Consider the following 15,140-nt stretch of genomic DNA (forward strand, 5'->3'; position numbering starts at 1 on the left):
TCGGAATTGCCTATGCTTGAGCCGCGGCAAAAAAAAAAAAAAAAAAAAAAGATTGACAGACAATCTTTGTTTGCTTAAAGATTTGGTATGTGGTAGGTAAGGGTCTTTAGACTTAATCACTCGGCCGAGAGCCGCAATGATGATCCGGGCCATTTGTGTCGATTATGCTCTGCCGCCATGGCTTCATCATGAATGAATTACAGTGATTAATGTATTTAGTATCATTTCTTGGAGTCATGCTTCCAGGAACTGCCCGTTCCCTCGTACCCCTTTTGGCTGTCTATCATGTTGTGTGTATCTCGTCCTGTCCCGTACATGCTTATGCGTTTCCTCCATATTAGAAAAGAAGGAAAACAAAAAAATACAATAAACAAATTCCCTCTGATCATGCCCAGTCCCGTGTAGTAAGTAATCAAGAAAACAGAATCAGGACAAACCGACGTGAAATCATATCTCCTTGCACCACTTGGCCAAAACAGTGCTCAGCTTCGTAGCTACCGGAATCTCCTCCAGCGCCACGTCCACTCTCCACATCTTTGCTTCCAGGCCACCATGTCCCTGACTTCGGCTGCCTGCTCCCACGCCCGCTGGTACCAGCAATCCCAGCGTCACGAGTCGCTCCCATGCCACGGCCGCCACGCCCCTGCTCCAGACCCTCGCGTTGCCGCCCTGCGCAAGCATGCCTGCCGTAGCCGACTGTACGCGCTGCCGCCCTGCCAGCGTGCTGTACTCATCATACGCCATGGCAAAGTTGACCGTGTCCGTGTCGGCCACAATGTCGAGCCGAGCGGCGGCAATCAATAGCCCGAGATCCAGCTCTGACAGTGTCGATAACAGGTGCAGCCGCGAGTCTGGCGGCGCCAGCGACGTCAACTCTGAGCCGACGGCAGGAATGTTGAGGTTGGGATTGCCCGCCGTCAGCCATGAGAGCGGCAAGATCCATTCATTGAAGAATGCCGACGGCGACTTGGTTGTGTAGTAATGGTACTGTAGCAGGTCCTGAAAGGCTCGCTGCTTGTAGAGATCCTGTACGCCAAGCTGTCATTAGCACATGAAGTCCGTACGGGGAAAAGTTCCGAGCGCGGGGGAAAGTTTACTGACCTCAACCTTGTGATCCCAATATGCCTGGAATTCGCTGAATCCTTCGACGCTCCGATCCAGCCCTTCTTCCTCTGGTTCGACATCCCCGAGCATGAGCCCCTGTCGGCACACTTGCCAGAAAGCCGCTAGATTCTTGGGTAAAGACAAATAAATATATCGGTGGCTGAACCGGCTCTTGACTCTCTTCTCCAACATCTCCACCACGTCGAGGCGCGTTGTGCAGCCCAGGACTGCAATGGGCGCCTTTCGAGACTGTGCAATGTCGAACAAGTTATACAAGAGCGTCTGCCTGGGATGAGTCGCAAACAGATCGAACTCGTCAACGATGAATATCACGGACTGCGACGTGACACCCTCATCCAGCCCCAGGATTTCCGAAGGGTGGGACAGCAGTGCCAATAAGGACGCCATGGTGTCAGCATAGTTGGACTGCGAATAATTAGCAAGGTTTGAGCATTATCGGAGGACATAATATTGCTACTCACCCGGGTCAGCAAGTCGTCGTCAACCTGCATCTCTTTTCCAAGCTGCCTCCAGATTTCCTTCAGCGCCAGCTTGTCATCTGTATGAATGAATCCGTTAAGCCTAACAATATGGAAATCCTGTCGATGTTCCCGTGACATGTCCTTAACAATGTTGTTGATCATCTAGATGTGCCGTTAGCATCAACCCTGTTAGCAAGCAAATACATGTACATACCGTTGTTTTACCACACCCCCTCGGACCAATGAGGAGCATAGAGTTTCCTTCACCCGCCACAACAGTCTGCTCAATGAGCTGATGCGCCTTCTCGTATTGATCTTGCTGGCCAAACATGCGTATCGTCCTCCGGCCGTTGCACCGATCCAGGAGAACCCTCTGCAGGGTGCGCAAGTGATGATCCAAGTTGGGAATCTCCGGCACCTCAATAGCCGGGGCCGTCACTGAGTTGGCAGCTATTTCGGAAGCCTCCTCAGTCGGTTTCTTGGTCAGTCCCAAAACGTCTTCCTGCGCGCACGACTTGCATAGCCAATCGCCCTCTGGAATCTCTCGTACTCCGTAGCACATTTGGTGGACGGCAAAGTCGCAGTTATCGCATAGAATAATCTCGTTGGGTGCTTGTGAATCTGGTCTGGAGCACACGCCGCACACAATCTCATCTGTGGCAGCAACAACAGGCTGAGCCTGCTTGGGCTTTCGACCAGGCTTCTTTTTGGCGCTGGGTCCTTTGGGCAAGTCCTCAAAGAAGACTTCAGTGGTGGCTTCGGCATCAACGCTCTTGTTAAAAGAAACATTCTTCTGCGGCCGAGGCCCCTCTTTCTTGGTCGGTGATAGGATGCTCTTTGGCGTCGACGTGGTACTCGTCGATTCAGCTAGTCTCTGGTTCAGGTTGAGACTTCTGCTCTTCAGAGGACTGACGGCAGGGAACTCGTTTGTCGAAAGCTCGTCCGCTGTAGTATCAAGCATGCCATTGGAAAGCGGCATCAAGTCGAGACGCCTGATTGAGCGCACCGTTGACGGCGATTCGTGAGGCGTGGCCACGGCTTCTGGTTTGGCCTCGTTTGCAATGACATCGATATCGTCCTCCGCCTCGTCCTCTTTCCTGGCCGTGTCTCTAGCTCCGCCTCGACCTCGACCTCCTCTGCTACCTCTCCCACCTCTGCTGCCTCTCCCCCTTCCCCTTCCCCTGCCTCTACCTGAAGGCGCTGCCGATTCTGTTGCTGAGATAGCATCTGGCACAGGGGCCGCTTTCCGCCTCCCTCCTCTTCCCCTTTTCGCTGCCGACGGCTTGATCAAGTCTCCATTATCCCATTTCGTTCCAATTAGAGCCGCTAGCTTGATAGCTGGCTTACTCCTATTTGGTGATGTTGTAGATAGCGGCAGCAATGGTTTTGGCAAGGAGACGCCATTCCCCGCGGCATCGGTCGGTGTCTGCGTTTCGGCAGCCTTTTTGCCGTATCCAAAAACGCCCGAGATGGCTGAGGCGATGGTGCTCAAGGCGCCTGGTGTCGTAGAGCCTGTGTTTTCTCCATCAATCCTGCGCTTCTTCGGCGTTGCAGCTGTATCGGCATCGTGATCGTCAAAACTTCGCTTTTGGCCTACAGAAGCGGCATCGAGGTCCATCGTTCGGCCTGTAACGGGGGAAAGCACCAAAGAAATGCACGACCTCGACAGCAGTGCTCTTATTAAAATGCCTAGTGGTGCATTACGTGGTTTGAAGGCGGAAGGGGTTGCGATGTTTTGCTTGCCCTTCGAGAATGGAGGTTGGTGATGGTTAACCTAGACCTGTCAATTAATTTGAACGCGTGCAGCGCGTTTTCCAGTTGGTGGACGCGTTAATTTAGCGCCACAGCACCCCCAATGCCCAATTAGGCAATTTGTTATGGCCGCTGTATCAACCAAATGTCACTCACTTCAAACGACTTACAAATAAATTATGTCGTCTTCACTGGCTTGGACACAAGAGGCAATCATAAACGAAATTTCAGATTTGATGGGAAAAAAGGTTGTGATTTCGTATTCTATGCTAGTAAACACAAACAGATAGGTATCGTAGGGAAAATGGACTCTATCAAGGGGCGTTGGAGCTGAAAAGGGCCTTCAACAACTGCGTGCTTCTGTGTATCAACCAATATCCGCTGATGAGTATTCCGTTGTTTCTGCTCTGCTCATTTCATCTCTCAGGACAGACTTAGTCTTTCTCCGTCCGTGATACACACACACGCCAGTGCCGCCGCTCTTGTGGCGCTTGTTGGCAGGGCACATTGGGCTTGATGGCAAATGTTCCGGAACATCGAACTCGAATTTGCTGGCTGAAGTGCCAATAGCAACAGGAATATCGCGGCGAGATCCACGTGGAGGTACCTGCTCCCACCACTCGCGAGACTGTGATGCCATGCTGCTACTGTGGATACTGTAGCGTTTCACAGAGCGATTCGATGGCGAAGCCGTCTTGGAGTTGGTCTCGCCACCAGTTCCAGGAGGTGTCAATGACGTGAAAAAAGCCCGCGGCCTGCCGTCGGCTGTATCTTCGTCCAAGGGAGGTGTGCTGACTCGAATGGCCTCCTACTCGGCGATAAGTTGATGTAACTCACAACACAAAGCATAGAAGCCGAGGAGAGAGAGATACTCACCCCTCCGGGAAATGTGCTATGGGATAGATTGTAGCGACCTGGGAGATCGGAAATTAGCCTATACATATACTCATATTTGACATAAAGTGTGCTGGCGTACTCGTGTGGCTCAACCCGAGAGTGGCAGGACTCGCGGGAGGTGTCCTGCCCTTAAGAACTGCCCTGATGGAGCTGGATACGCTGGTGAATGAGTCCGCAGATTCCTTTCGATGCCATGGGGCTCTCCTAAATAGTTTCCGGCCTATCTTGGAAGTATGGAATTCATCTTTAAACCACGTTCCCGTCTTGCTGATGTTCTGAGAGGCGAGGAATTTTCTGGCGCCTTCAACCGTCGACCGCGTACGGCAATCCTCATCAGGGGCTAAATTACTGCAAGGACCATGAGTTCCTAACCCGACCTCTGTCTGATTGCCGGCATCTGTTGTACAATGGATATAAGAGTCCTCATGCTGTTTTTGCTTGAGCTTGGATTCGATTTCCTTTTTGGCCTTGAGATATAAGAGTCTTGGAGAGAGTAAGGGCGTTGGCGACCCAGTTTTCACGGTTGTTTGAATATGGCTCTCAGGCGAGGTGGTTTTTGGGGCGTCGGCTAGGCGGTGGTTCTTTGAACCGGGAGAGATTACGATGCTTTCGCTCGACTGCTGTGCCTTTGAAGGCGTAATTGCAGCAGTGGATGGTGAGACAGGCTCTGCAGTTGGATGTTGTAGCGAGAATACATGATCAGACTCGGATAGATATGGAGTCCACACTTGATGAATGGCAGGCGGATCATGTCTTGGGAGGTCGGGTTTCGATTTTGGTCCAGTCGCAGAGGTCACTCGAGAGGCTAAACGCCCATTGAGTAGTGCATCCGTCTCACTCGCAGATTTGGTCGATCGTGAGCGCCATTTCCAGAAGCGCACATTAGAACTGGCGTTGCTCTTTCGGGGAGAGGCTGGCGTGAGCTGTCTCTCTGCCCAGTATCCCTCAGGGAACCAGACCTACTCGTATCCCTCACGAGGTGGTCGTGGCGGATCGACGCCGAACTTTGGGGCAGAAGTGGATAAAGACTCAGCTCTCTTTCTGTCTGGTGAACCTGCAGGAGAAGTTGAGTTTGTAAAGGCACCATCTTGCATAGCCCTGTCCCAAGGAGTCAATCGAGGCGGCTCATGAGAGCTTGTAGAGAGCGGCGCAAGGGTGAGGAGAAGGTACGGCGGCGGGCAAGGTAAAGACCGGACTGAGAGGTCAAAGTAACTGTAGAATATGATTAGCACTATCAAGATGATTAACAAACATATAATAGCTGAGAGTGTACCTGTCATCATGAGAATCTGAAGTGTTGCTTGCTGTTGCTATTTCTGCGTGTTGTTTATCGGACATGATGAATGGCTATCGTCACCCGCTGGAAAACAATGAAGCGGAGGCGACAGCGCTTCAACTGGTCCCTGACAAATCGGAAAAACAGCTGCGAGACGAAACGAAACAGTGCAATAAATAGATAGTTGAAAAAGAAGAGAAAAAGAGAGAAGGAAAGTCGCGACACTCCTCTTAGGATGTAGGTGTTGGACGATGGTAGGATTAAAAGTACTCGAGATATGTTTCTAGGGGATTGTTTGATGCAAAAGGAGAGTTTTTAGAGAGGCGCGTGTACGGAATCAAGACAAGATAAGACAGATATTAGGTGAGAGTTAATGGAAGGTCCAGTCGGGAGCGGAATATTTCACCCTGGCTCGCCCAGCTTCAAGAATTTAGCATCACACAAGGATATACTTTTATTCATCTGACATGAAAAGAAAAGAAAACTGGTATTGTCGCACTTGACTTGTCTCATGAGACCTGATCCATCTGTCCTCATTACTCAAACATCCATTTTAGTGGCTTCCCAATCCAAATACGCCGAAAACGCCATACATATTCCCATCAGTCGCTATGCATTTATGCATCCATTTCCATTGTGTCGTCGCCATCCAGAGCCATCCCTTGAGGCTCCAAAGGAATTCCACGGCCTCGTCCAGCCAGCAGTTCTCGTCTGACTTCAGGGCCAATGGCAGAGTGACCGTGCGTTAGCAGCAGATCCAGCAGTGCCTCTCGCTGGTCCTCGGTGATGTCGCCCTTGTATCTCTGCGCAAACGCCAGAAGACTCTGGTGCCATATAACGGGCAGCTTAGCTCTGTAGTCGGATCCGCTCATGACAACGGTCATGTTATCGCCAGCTCTGGCGGTGGCGGGATCTTCGGCGCGGAATCTCAAGAAGTGGAAGACTAGAGCATCGATAGCCTGGTAAGGGAGAGCGTACTTCTTCTCCAGAAGAGTCTTGATGAAGATGTTGGTCGCTCCACCTCCCTCACTGCCCTGAGAAGCCTCTTGGGCGGCGATATCGCAAAGACCCTTGATGGCCGCGGCAGAGTGGAGGACTGGGATGGAAACTCGCGCCAAGACTGCTGAAATGATGTGTGCTTCTCGCAGAGTGCAGGTGCCGCTGCCGATCAGAGGGAACAAAAAGCCCTTGAAAAAGGCGGCAGGCTTGTAGAGGGCCTTCTTGAGGGAGTTGAATAGGTGGACGTTGAGCTTTTTCGTGTCGTAAATATCTTCGCGGACCTTTTCCAACACCACCATCTCCAGGAACCGTTGGACCACTCCAGGCTTGGCTGAGACGAATATCCTAGTCGCTTGATAGGTGGCATTCGGGGTCCAGTTTTCGGGCTTGGTGACATCGATAATGTCCTCCCAGTGGGGGATAGTTGGGAGAATCTTGAAGGGCTTGGGAAGAGGTCCGGACTTGTAGCGGGAAAGAATTTCGCCAATCCTGGTGCCGTTAGCTCCGAGCCCGTAACTACATGCATTTTCAAGAGATGGCATCACTTACTTGGTGTACACTTCCACAACCTTGGGCGGAAGCTCATAGTCGTCGTCGGGGGCTCTGACGTTGCCTCCGCCAGCCTGAGCTGCCTCATGCGCAGCAATCTTCTCCAGAATCAGATCGGCCAAGTTGATGGACTCGCCCTGGGGTTCTCCAGAACCCTTGAGATCCCAGCCGTGCTTCAGCAGATCATCGTCCTCTTCGTCTCCCATGAATTTCCTGTAAGTATCGAGGTCTTCAGGGTCGACCTCGACCTCCTCCACCATGTCATCGTCATCTCCCCAGGCTTCCTCCTCGTCGTAACCCTTGTGATCTTCCTCCTCCTCGCCGAATCTTAAATCGTACCCAAAGTTGTCAACCGTGGGCTTCGTTACCGGGTTCTCGGCATTCTCCTCCTCCATCAGTTCACGGCCTATCCGCAGAATGTTCTTGGAGGCCTTGGAGTCCACAAACGTATCCTCAGACTCTTCGACATCCTTGGACTTTCTTTTGGTAGGCTTGTTTCGCAGAATGCCCGTCGCCAAAACGTCATCTTCCAGGGGATTGTGGCGCCGGCCGGGGCGCGCCGCGGTAGGAGCCGTTGCCTTGGGCATATTGAATTCCAATGCTGTATGTAGTCTGCGGTGGGCTATTTTCTGTAGATGCAACTGTTGGATATCGGAGTGCGATTTGGGTTCTGCCGGGGCCAGGCAAACTTGGTGGGCAGAAAATCAAAAATTTGTGTCTTATCGATCTGCCACCCCTCTCAACGGATGAGGCTTAGCGTGCCGCACCAAAAATCCATCCTGCAGCTCACCGCCTTTGAATTGCGAAGTACCCATAGCTCTACCTGCACCTTGAACGATGAACATGATGAAGCGTCTGATGTTTACGCTTGAGATAGAAACTATTGATGATACTGAGAGTGCATGATGATCTGATATGATTAAACTTCTTCAACAAATTTTTGAATAATACGCAGCTTACCTCGGGTTGTAGTACACCACAGTTGGTCACAAAGCTTGGCTCTCCATGTTTCTGAATCCAGGCTCAAATCTGATAATCATCTCTTGAATCGAACAATTATTTACATGGATCCGGCCCAAATTCATCTTGTTTTACTTATATGATCATCACGTGTCATCTTGATTTTCAGAATCTCGAGTCTTCCATCTCTTTTGCAATGCTGCCTAAAATGGTTAGTAACGGCCTATGACGCCCCAGGCCATTTTTCCACCCCACTATTATCAAAATCCAAAAAGCTGCCCCTCCAAAATATTTCATACGATAAGACAGTCATTCTCTAGGCACTCTGCGACTTCATTTATAAGACAGTAACATTTTTTCAACTCATTTATTCTCATATAGATCACAAGACACCATGCCTACGGAACTGGAAGAGGTATGGCCTATATACTTATAAAACATGTACCCAGACAAAATAGATATGCTAACCTATACGTAGCTCGTGGGCTTCATCGCTCATCCAAACCCTCAGATCAGGGCCGTCGCAATAGAGAACTTGGTCCCCTTTTCAGAATCTGAGCCATCCATTTTCAAGACCGAGGAGCTTAAGCCAGTGAAGCATCTGAAATTCCTTGTTCGAGACATTGCGGTGAGCCTCCCGAAGAGTGGCTTTCATGGCCTCTCTTTCTCTGCGGAAGAAGTCGATTTCAGTACTAGGACAAAGGGCTGATCCTTTTCATGTATAGAACATCGCCGAACATGCCTTGACTATTCTCATCAACTTGACGGGAGACCAGGAAATCCTGGAATTTGTCGCAACAGATGAGAAATTCCTGGAAATGGTATTCTCACACATAGTCGTAAGTCTCACCACTCACTTCACCTCCACAACTCCCAAAAATAACACAATCATCTTCGCGAACAGCACCCTGAAGAGCCAAACGCAGACCTACTAGCCATGCTCCTCGCCAACCTCTCCAAATACGAGGGCTCAAAGGCCTTCTTCCACAGAAAACAAGAAGCCCCCTCACAGCTCGGCTCCGACGACCGCGTCATCAACCAGCTCATGGACCTCTTCGTCAAGGGCCAAGACGGCGCGTACAACAAAAAAGCAGACTTTGACTACCTCGCCTACGTCTTCGCCGACCTCGCCAAGCACACCGAGATCAGGCAGTACTTCCTCGCCGAGCAGACCTACGACAACGTCATCCCCCTGACCAAGCTCAAGGTCTTCACCGAGCACAAGTCCGACATTCGCAGGAAAGGCGTGGCAAACACCATAAAGAACGCTGCGTTCGAGATCCCCGCTCACCCTTCGTTTTTGTCTGAGGAGGGTATTGATATTCTTCCTTATATCCTTTTGCCTATTACTGGTAATGAAGAGTACGATGTGGATGACTCGATGGACATGTTGCCTGACTTGCAGTTGCTCCCGCCGGATAAGAAGCGTGACTCAGACACGGCCAATATCCAGACTTACGTTGAAACGTTGACATTGTTGACGAGCACACTGGAAGGCCGTGAGCTGATGAGGAAGGTCAAGGTATACCCAATCATTCGGGAGACACACATGAGAGTCAACGATGAGGGCGTCCAAGAAGCATGTGATAGACTAGTACAGGTTCTCATGAGAGATGAGGCACCGGCAGAGACAGAGGAACGTGTGGAAGAAGAGCGCGTAAAGGAGATTGAAGCAGACGAAGATGATGAGCTTGTCGAAGTCTAAAAAAAGCTGTTTTTTTTTATCAACTTTCTTCTTGGTTTTCTCTCTCTGTGCGTCATGGTTCTGGGACGTTTTTAGATTAGGATGAATGTACACAGTGGCTTAGAATTGCGCAAAATTGCAGCATATATCATATTGATAAAATGGTGGGTATACAGTCATATATAACAAGATTGGAACTCGAGATTCATGATCATCATTACAAAAGAATTATTGGAAAGAAATTGACCACCCGCCATCCAACGCCGATGCTGAGGCCGTCCCGCCTTTCAGCTGTCACCATACTAATCTTCATGATGTTCCTGGAACACACTTTTTCGGGTAGTCGGGCTGTTTGAAGATGACTTTTTCACCGTCAAGTAGTCGTCCCCAGGGTTCTCCTCCGCCGTCGGAGGAGAAACCACAAATTCATGACCCTCTGAAGTTCTGGCCGACTCATCCGATGGCTGTTTGTCCTCTGCAGCCGGGGTGGCGACCGGTTCGGGAGTGGGCAGCAAAGACTTTTCATCATTCTCACTGGATTCGGGTACTGGGGGAGAAGGAGAGTCGCCTAGCCCAGCAGGTTGTGATATGACGCTGTTTCTGTTCTTTATCGGAGAAATCGTATTCCGCGGAGAGGTGCTCCGAAGAGAAGTGCTCCGAAGAGAGCTTCTCGTTGGGCTGGGCAAGCCATCGTCGGACCTGCCTTGGAACCAGTGAGAATACCGCGCACGGATGTCCATTGGTGATAGCCCTGTATCTTGAAGTTCAACTCGGGTCGTATCATCTGTAGCAGAAATCATCTAATTAGTTCATGCATACCTCATGGAGCAGGTTGAAAAGAAGGGTTACGTACCAAGTTCCACCAACTGCGTATCAGCCACCTCGTGAACCTGAGGAGGAACGGATGCCGAATTCGACGGCGTAAAGCTGGGATATATATACTCCTGCATTCCTGGACTCCCTGGTGTGTCCTCGGTAGTCGTTTCCGTCGGGGCCTTGTGGTTGGGAGGTTGTCCTCGGATCCACGAGAGGATCCTCCGACCGGCTTCCTCACTGGTGTTGGTGCTTGAGCGGTTTTTAAGGTTCTTTCGTCGCCGCCAGAGACAAAACAAGACAATGATGCAGGTGAGGGCAATGAGACCCAAAATGACACCCAGCACTGGCCCTACCCACGATGGCAATCCTCCGGATTTGGGCGGTGGTGTTGGCGGCTGCGGCGATTCCGCTGGAGGGTTGGACGTCTGAGCTGCGGGGTATGGCCAGTAGGTTGAAATTTTCTTTTGGTCATAGGTCGTAGCAAAGACTTTTCCAAGATCCGCAGTTGCCCAGCCAGAGACAGCCGGTTGGGTAGCAGTTGCACCGCCGGATGCTTTGCCTCCGATCACAGCTTGAACTTTGTCAGGGACGCCATACTCACCGTATACGGTAGGATCGTAAGAGTCCATCCATTCTCCACTGGTCAAGTTGAACATGACAACAGGCCCATCCTCCAAACATGTTATTGATGAGCCTGCGGCGGTCGTCTCTCCACCAATTATCATCATTTGATCCGGGTACGGAGTGAAGCACTGATGCCCTGCTCGCGCGTGGGAATCCCTGCCATCGTTGATCTGAGTCCACGTGAAAGATGGGAGAGAGAGAACCCAGACGTCATCGTAAAATGATTTTGTGGAGTTGATGCCTTCGGTTCCACCATAGTAATAGATGTTGTAGCTGGAGCTGTCGGATGCTGTGGCCACGACAGCGCATCCAAGAGCTCGGGCGCTGGGCCCATCTGCAGTTGGTTGCGTATACCACTTACCACTGGCGACGTCGTAGACATCAATCACACGCATAAATGTCGGGCTTTGAGATTCCTATACATCTATCATTAGATCCATGTATCAGAGGGGGCCAAATCCAACAAGGCGTCTTACACTAGCTGTGGCATTTTCAGACCTGTCACTTGCATTGTCATAGTATGGAAAGATGACACCCCCAAGAGCGACGAGTATGCCTTTCGCGCCAACAGGAACCCAAACCAGCGCAGGGTTTGCGCGGCCCTTGGCTGTAGTAGTCTTGTTGCTCCATTTCTCGTCTCCTTGTGTGGTCATATCAAGAGTTATCAGGGAGTTGGTGATCCTTGACGGCCTCGTGGTCTCGTTATAATTTTGAAAGATTGACTTGCCAGACTGGGAGGTCTGCCCAGAAAAATACCAAGCGAGGTTCTCGGATGGAGCATTGGCTGCACCCCCAAAGGTGACAAACTGGCTCACACTATTCGGCAAGTTGTCCAATCTATGAAGTCCTGGTTCGAAAAGAGGTTTCTCAGCTCCGTACTGGTAGGCCTGATAGACATAGAGGCTATGTGCGGTTGGATCTGCATATTGTATGGTATTTTCAAGCGGTAGGCCACCATAGAAGAAGAATTCGTCGTCATTAGCCAGGAGGGCGCCGTCGACGTAGTTTGGTGTGTCACCGTTGACTCCTTGCCCTCCCAATGCCTTTGATATGTTTTGCTGCAGCAAAAGACCTGTGACGTTGGTGTCTGGGGTAAATGCATAACTCAGATTATACGTGAGCATATATCCCGGAATGTTTCCTATGAATAATAAGTAACTGGCTTCACAAAAATTGTAAGCTCTACACACCGTTAGATACGGGACTTCCGGTTGATCCATCCTTGAAACCCGGCAGCCATAAGATATTACCTCCATCTATGAAGATCTTATTTCGGATAAGAGCCGCTAGATTTTGCTATCAGCTACCGTCTGAGGTGCAAGTAGAATGGATATGATTATGTTACCTCTCGGCTCTGACCAGGTGCATATTGTTGTATTAATCTGATTATCAGCCCAATTACTGAACTGAGCTTGAGTGGGACGCAGTAAAAGCGCCAGGAGAGCGGCTCTCATGGTATGGTTAGGTGCCATGATTTCCTGGCCAGCGGCGGGAGCCGGTGAGAAGTGAGGTCGAAATCAGCAGTTGCAGTGAATTGAACCAGTGAGCATGATATAGTGACGAGTGAATGCGGATGTTCTCCAAGACGAAAATATAGGTATCAGAATTCTACTAAGCCATAGGGGGGAAAGGAATACGGTGAGGTGATCTTGAGACGGTGATCTTGAGAAGGTGACAAGGTGAGAAATCTGAATTGCCTGGGACCGCAGCCTTGTCCAGCCAAAGGCAGGAGGTTGAAGAGGCGGGCAGCTAATACAATGGCAACGCCGGAAGATAGATCGGCTGGGGCGTGTGTATAGGGCGATATTCAGGGCACAGCTACCCACGAGCTGAGGCTGGTTTAGATACGGTGACTACCCGATTCTGTACGATTAACGAGGTGATCGTGGACGAGGGGCACATCAATGCAGGCTTCAGGAAGCTAGAGCGCGAACGACCGGCCAAAGCGTGGTTAAGAGGCCCAGAGACGTGGTACGCAGGGCGGGCCACTAGCTGGAACTCGGCTACAGATGGATTGAGGCACAGAAGCATCTCATCTCACGTTGGGATGGCAGGCAGCCTGTGGGCCACAGAGGTCGCACATGACGGGAAGAGAAAGCCAGCAGTGTTCCGGGATTCCCAGTGGCAATGCGAACAGTTGCTTCTGCTCGTCCTAGCCGTGCCGTGTACGGAGCCACAGCATGGCCCAGTCCCGACGGGTCGACAGGCTAAAGACAGGCTCATCGCGCCGACTGGTAGCATTGGCAAGCTTGGCCGGGAGTATCTGTAATCGGGCATAGCCACAAGCAATGTATTCTTCAGCATGGTGACAGATACTGTACAGTACTCGTACGGGTGAAAGGTCGCGCAGAGGCCCTAGGCTGGGATCAGTAAGATCATGTTGCGTGATGCTTCCTGATTTGCCTATTATTGTCCAGCCCAGCAGACCGGCCTGGGCGAAAGAGTCAGTCAGTCTCGTCGGTGACAAATGACGGTGTGGGTAAGATGAGCATAGCACTAGCAGTCCCCGAAAATCTAGCTGCTTACGAGGACCTTTGTTGCCAGCAGGACGGACCTGAGGGAATGAGGTGGGATGCCTCGTTCACCCAACAGACGAGTAAGCTTGTTGACAACTCATCGGGAATATGGCTCTTTTTGGAGTGGTTGCGGCCTTGGGCGAAGGACGAAAAGCATACATGGACATGCATAAGGCAGGCCCCGCCCCGGTGGATTTCGAAGGATCGTCTATGTATAGTAGCACCACTCCCGCTTGGCGCTCCATGATAGTGCCCTTGGTGTTGTGTGTGTGTGGGATGTGGTGATGCCCAAGTGCCGGCCAATCGAGGGTTTCGCCGCGCAGCCTTGTCGGAAGCATGGGACGATAGACAAAAAAGAGATGCTCAACTCGCAAAACAACGAGCAGAAAGTACGAGTATTGTGGCAGATCGGGATTGAGGCACAAGTTGCAGCTGATGCTGATGGTATTGTTGATTGGGTTAGGTTGCTTAGGTTGTCAAAAGGTACTGACTGGACCCAGACTCGACCCGTAGGGATCAGAGCTCGAGAGCTAAGAAGCTCCCACTGGAACTAGAACAGGGGTCTAGGTGGTGAATTCCTTCGGAGCCTTAGCGGGCCCCTCTAGCGCTTCCTTAGTGGGCGAGAACACCTGAGAGCCCTGGGCCAATCGCCGGGCTGCAAAATAGATTGCTGAGGGGTTTGGCGCGCAAAAGCCAGCCGACGTAGCTGCCGGTTCGGGGCAGGCACAGCTCACTAACAATCGGTACGTATTCTGTTAGCACCACTGTTAGCACCAGACTTTTTTGCAACTGGCTAAGCCTTGTTCGAAGCTCTCGCCAGACCTCCAACCTCTCAATTGCTGACATGCCACGACTCAAAATAACAACAGCTGCCGCAGAGCCTCCATCAGCAGAAATTTCTCTCTCTTCAGCGCCCGCAGCTCGCCCACAGCCCAAGACAGGACCCTAGCGTGCCCCGCATCTGCCTTCTGGGTGCTCAACTCGGTGTTCCAACATGGAAGAAGCAGCTCTTTGCCAGACTGTTACACTCGCCGCGACCTTGTTGCTATCTCTCGGGCCTTGCCGCCCTACCCGTTTCGAGTACAACTCGATGCAATGCAACGGCGGGGTGGCACAAACTCGGGCAGCTTCTCCTCGTGTTGCCGTAGAGCGAGGGCGTTTGCGTTTGCCGGGCTTGAGATCGAAGGATTACTCGCCAGATACTCGCACAGGCCCCGTCAACGTGGAGAGCCTGGAGAACCCAGCTCCATCTCTTTCTGCACCAGTCTGGACCCTTCTTTCGTCGATTACTTGATGGTGTCCAACTTCAGCTTTTGGCGCTTCCTCGCTCGCCTACCAACTGTGCTCGTATGTCGTATTAGTTATGCCGACCCTCAGTCTGGAAACTCGTCCGCGTAAGGTCGGCCATTGATTCTCCCGGATACAAGGACCTAGATGCGCAATCCCTGCCGGTGGTGACATCCAGCAAATATCTGGTTCCC

The 15,140-nt window shown here is 51.3% G+C and overlaps 5 protein-coding genes across 5 annotated transcripts; 1 reads left to right on the forward strand and 4 right to left on the reverse strand.

Annotated features, from left to right (window-relative positions):
• Positions 1-179: 179 nt before the first annotated feature.
• M431DRAFT_138503 (hypothetical protein) lies at positions 180-3,335 on the reverse strand. Its single transcript, XM_024912579.1, has 4 exons — positions 1,801-3,335; positions 1,587-1,748; positions 1,102-1,530; positions 180-1,026 (listed from the first exon to the last, which is right to left on the reverse strand). Exons 1-4 carry the CDS (start codon positions 3,202-3,204, stop codon positions 448-450), a joined length of 2,574 nt encoding a protein of 857 aa, XP_024776055.1. The 5' UTR covers positions 3,205-3,335; the 3' UTR covers positions 180-447.
• A 370-nt stretch (positions 3,336-3,705) lies between these two features.
• Positions 3,706-5,322, reverse strand: M431DRAFT_492842 (hypothetical protein; the record flags this gene model as incomplete). The annotated part of the gene is made up of 4 exons (XM_024917044.1): positions 3,706-4,146; positions 4,215-4,216; positions 4,279-5,179; positions 5,212-5,322. The coding sequence occupies 4 exons, from the start codon at positions 5,320-5,322 to the stop codon at positions 3,706-3,708; spliced, it is 1,455 nt and encodes a 484-aa protein (XP_024776056.1).
• Positions 5,323-5,934: 612 nt separating this feature from the next.
• Positions 5,935-7,766, reverse strand: M431DRAFT_111248 (hypothetical protein). The gene is made up of 2 exons (XM_024911792.1): positions 7,060-7,766; positions 5,935-6,999 (listed from the first exon to the last, which is right to left on the reverse strand). Exons 1-2 carry the CDS (start codon positions 7,644-7,646, stop codon positions 6,129-6,131), a joined length of 1,458 nt encoding a protein of 485 aa, XP_024776057.1. The 5' UTR covers positions 7,647-7,766; the 3' UTR covers positions 5,935-6,128.
• A 647-nt stretch (positions 7,767-8,413) lies between these two features.
• M431DRAFT_3553 (hypothetical protein) lies at positions 8,414-9,724 on the forward strand (the record flags this gene model as incomplete). Its single annotated transcript, XM_024914509.1, has 4 exons — positions 8,414-8,434; positions 8,498-8,647; positions 8,745-8,858; positions 8,924-9,724. 4 exons carry the CDS (start codon positions 8,414-8,416, stop codon positions 9,722-9,724), a joined length of 1,086 nt encoding a protein of 361 aa, XP_024776058.1.
• Positions 9,725-10,005: 281 nt separating this feature from the next.
• Positions 10,006-12,615, reverse strand: M431DRAFT_81741 (hypothetical protein; the record flags this gene model as incomplete). Its single annotated transcript, XM_024923073.1, has 5 exons — positions 10,006-10,487; positions 10,557-11,559; positions 11,620-12,284; positions 12,334-12,429; positions 12,489-12,615. The coding sequence occupies 5 exons, from the start codon at positions 12,613-12,615 to the stop codon at positions 10,006-10,008; spliced, it is 2,373 nt and encodes a 790-aa protein (XP_024776059.1).
• Between the last annotated feature and the right edge of the window lie 2,525 nt (positions 12,616-15,140).

This window comes from Trichoderma harzianum (genome assembly GCF_003025095.1).
Source record: "Trichoderma harzianum CBS 226.95 unplaced genomic scaffold M431scaffold_4, whole genome shotgun sequence".
NCBI lineage: Eukaryota > Fungi > Ascomycota > Sordariomycetes > Hypocreales > Hypocreaceae > Trichoderma > Trichoderma harzianum.

Excerpts from the sequence above, each read along its gene's own strand:
- M431DRAFT_111248 (XM_024911792.1), bottom strand. The coding sequence starts at position 7,646 with ATGCCCAAGGCAACGGCTCCTACCGCGGCGCGCCCCGGCCGGCGCCAC. Across the intron at positions 7,000-7,059 it reads GTTGTGGAAGTGTACACCAA|GATTGGCGAAATTCTTTCCC; the intron begins GTAAGTGATGCC and ends TAACGGCACCAG.
- M431DRAFT_138503 (XM_024912579.1), bottom strand. The coding sequence starts at position 3,204 with ATGGACCTCGATGCCGCTTCTGTAGGCCAAAAGCGAAGTTTTGACGAT. Across the intron at positions 1,749-1,800 it reads GGGGGTGTGGTAAAACAACG|ATGATCAACAACATTGTTAA; the intron begins GTATGTACATGT and ends CGGCACATCTAG. Across the intron at positions 1,027-1,101 it reads ATTGGGATCACAAGGTTGAG|GATCTCTACAAGCAGCGAGC; the intron begins GTCAGTAAACTT and ends CTTGGCGTACAG.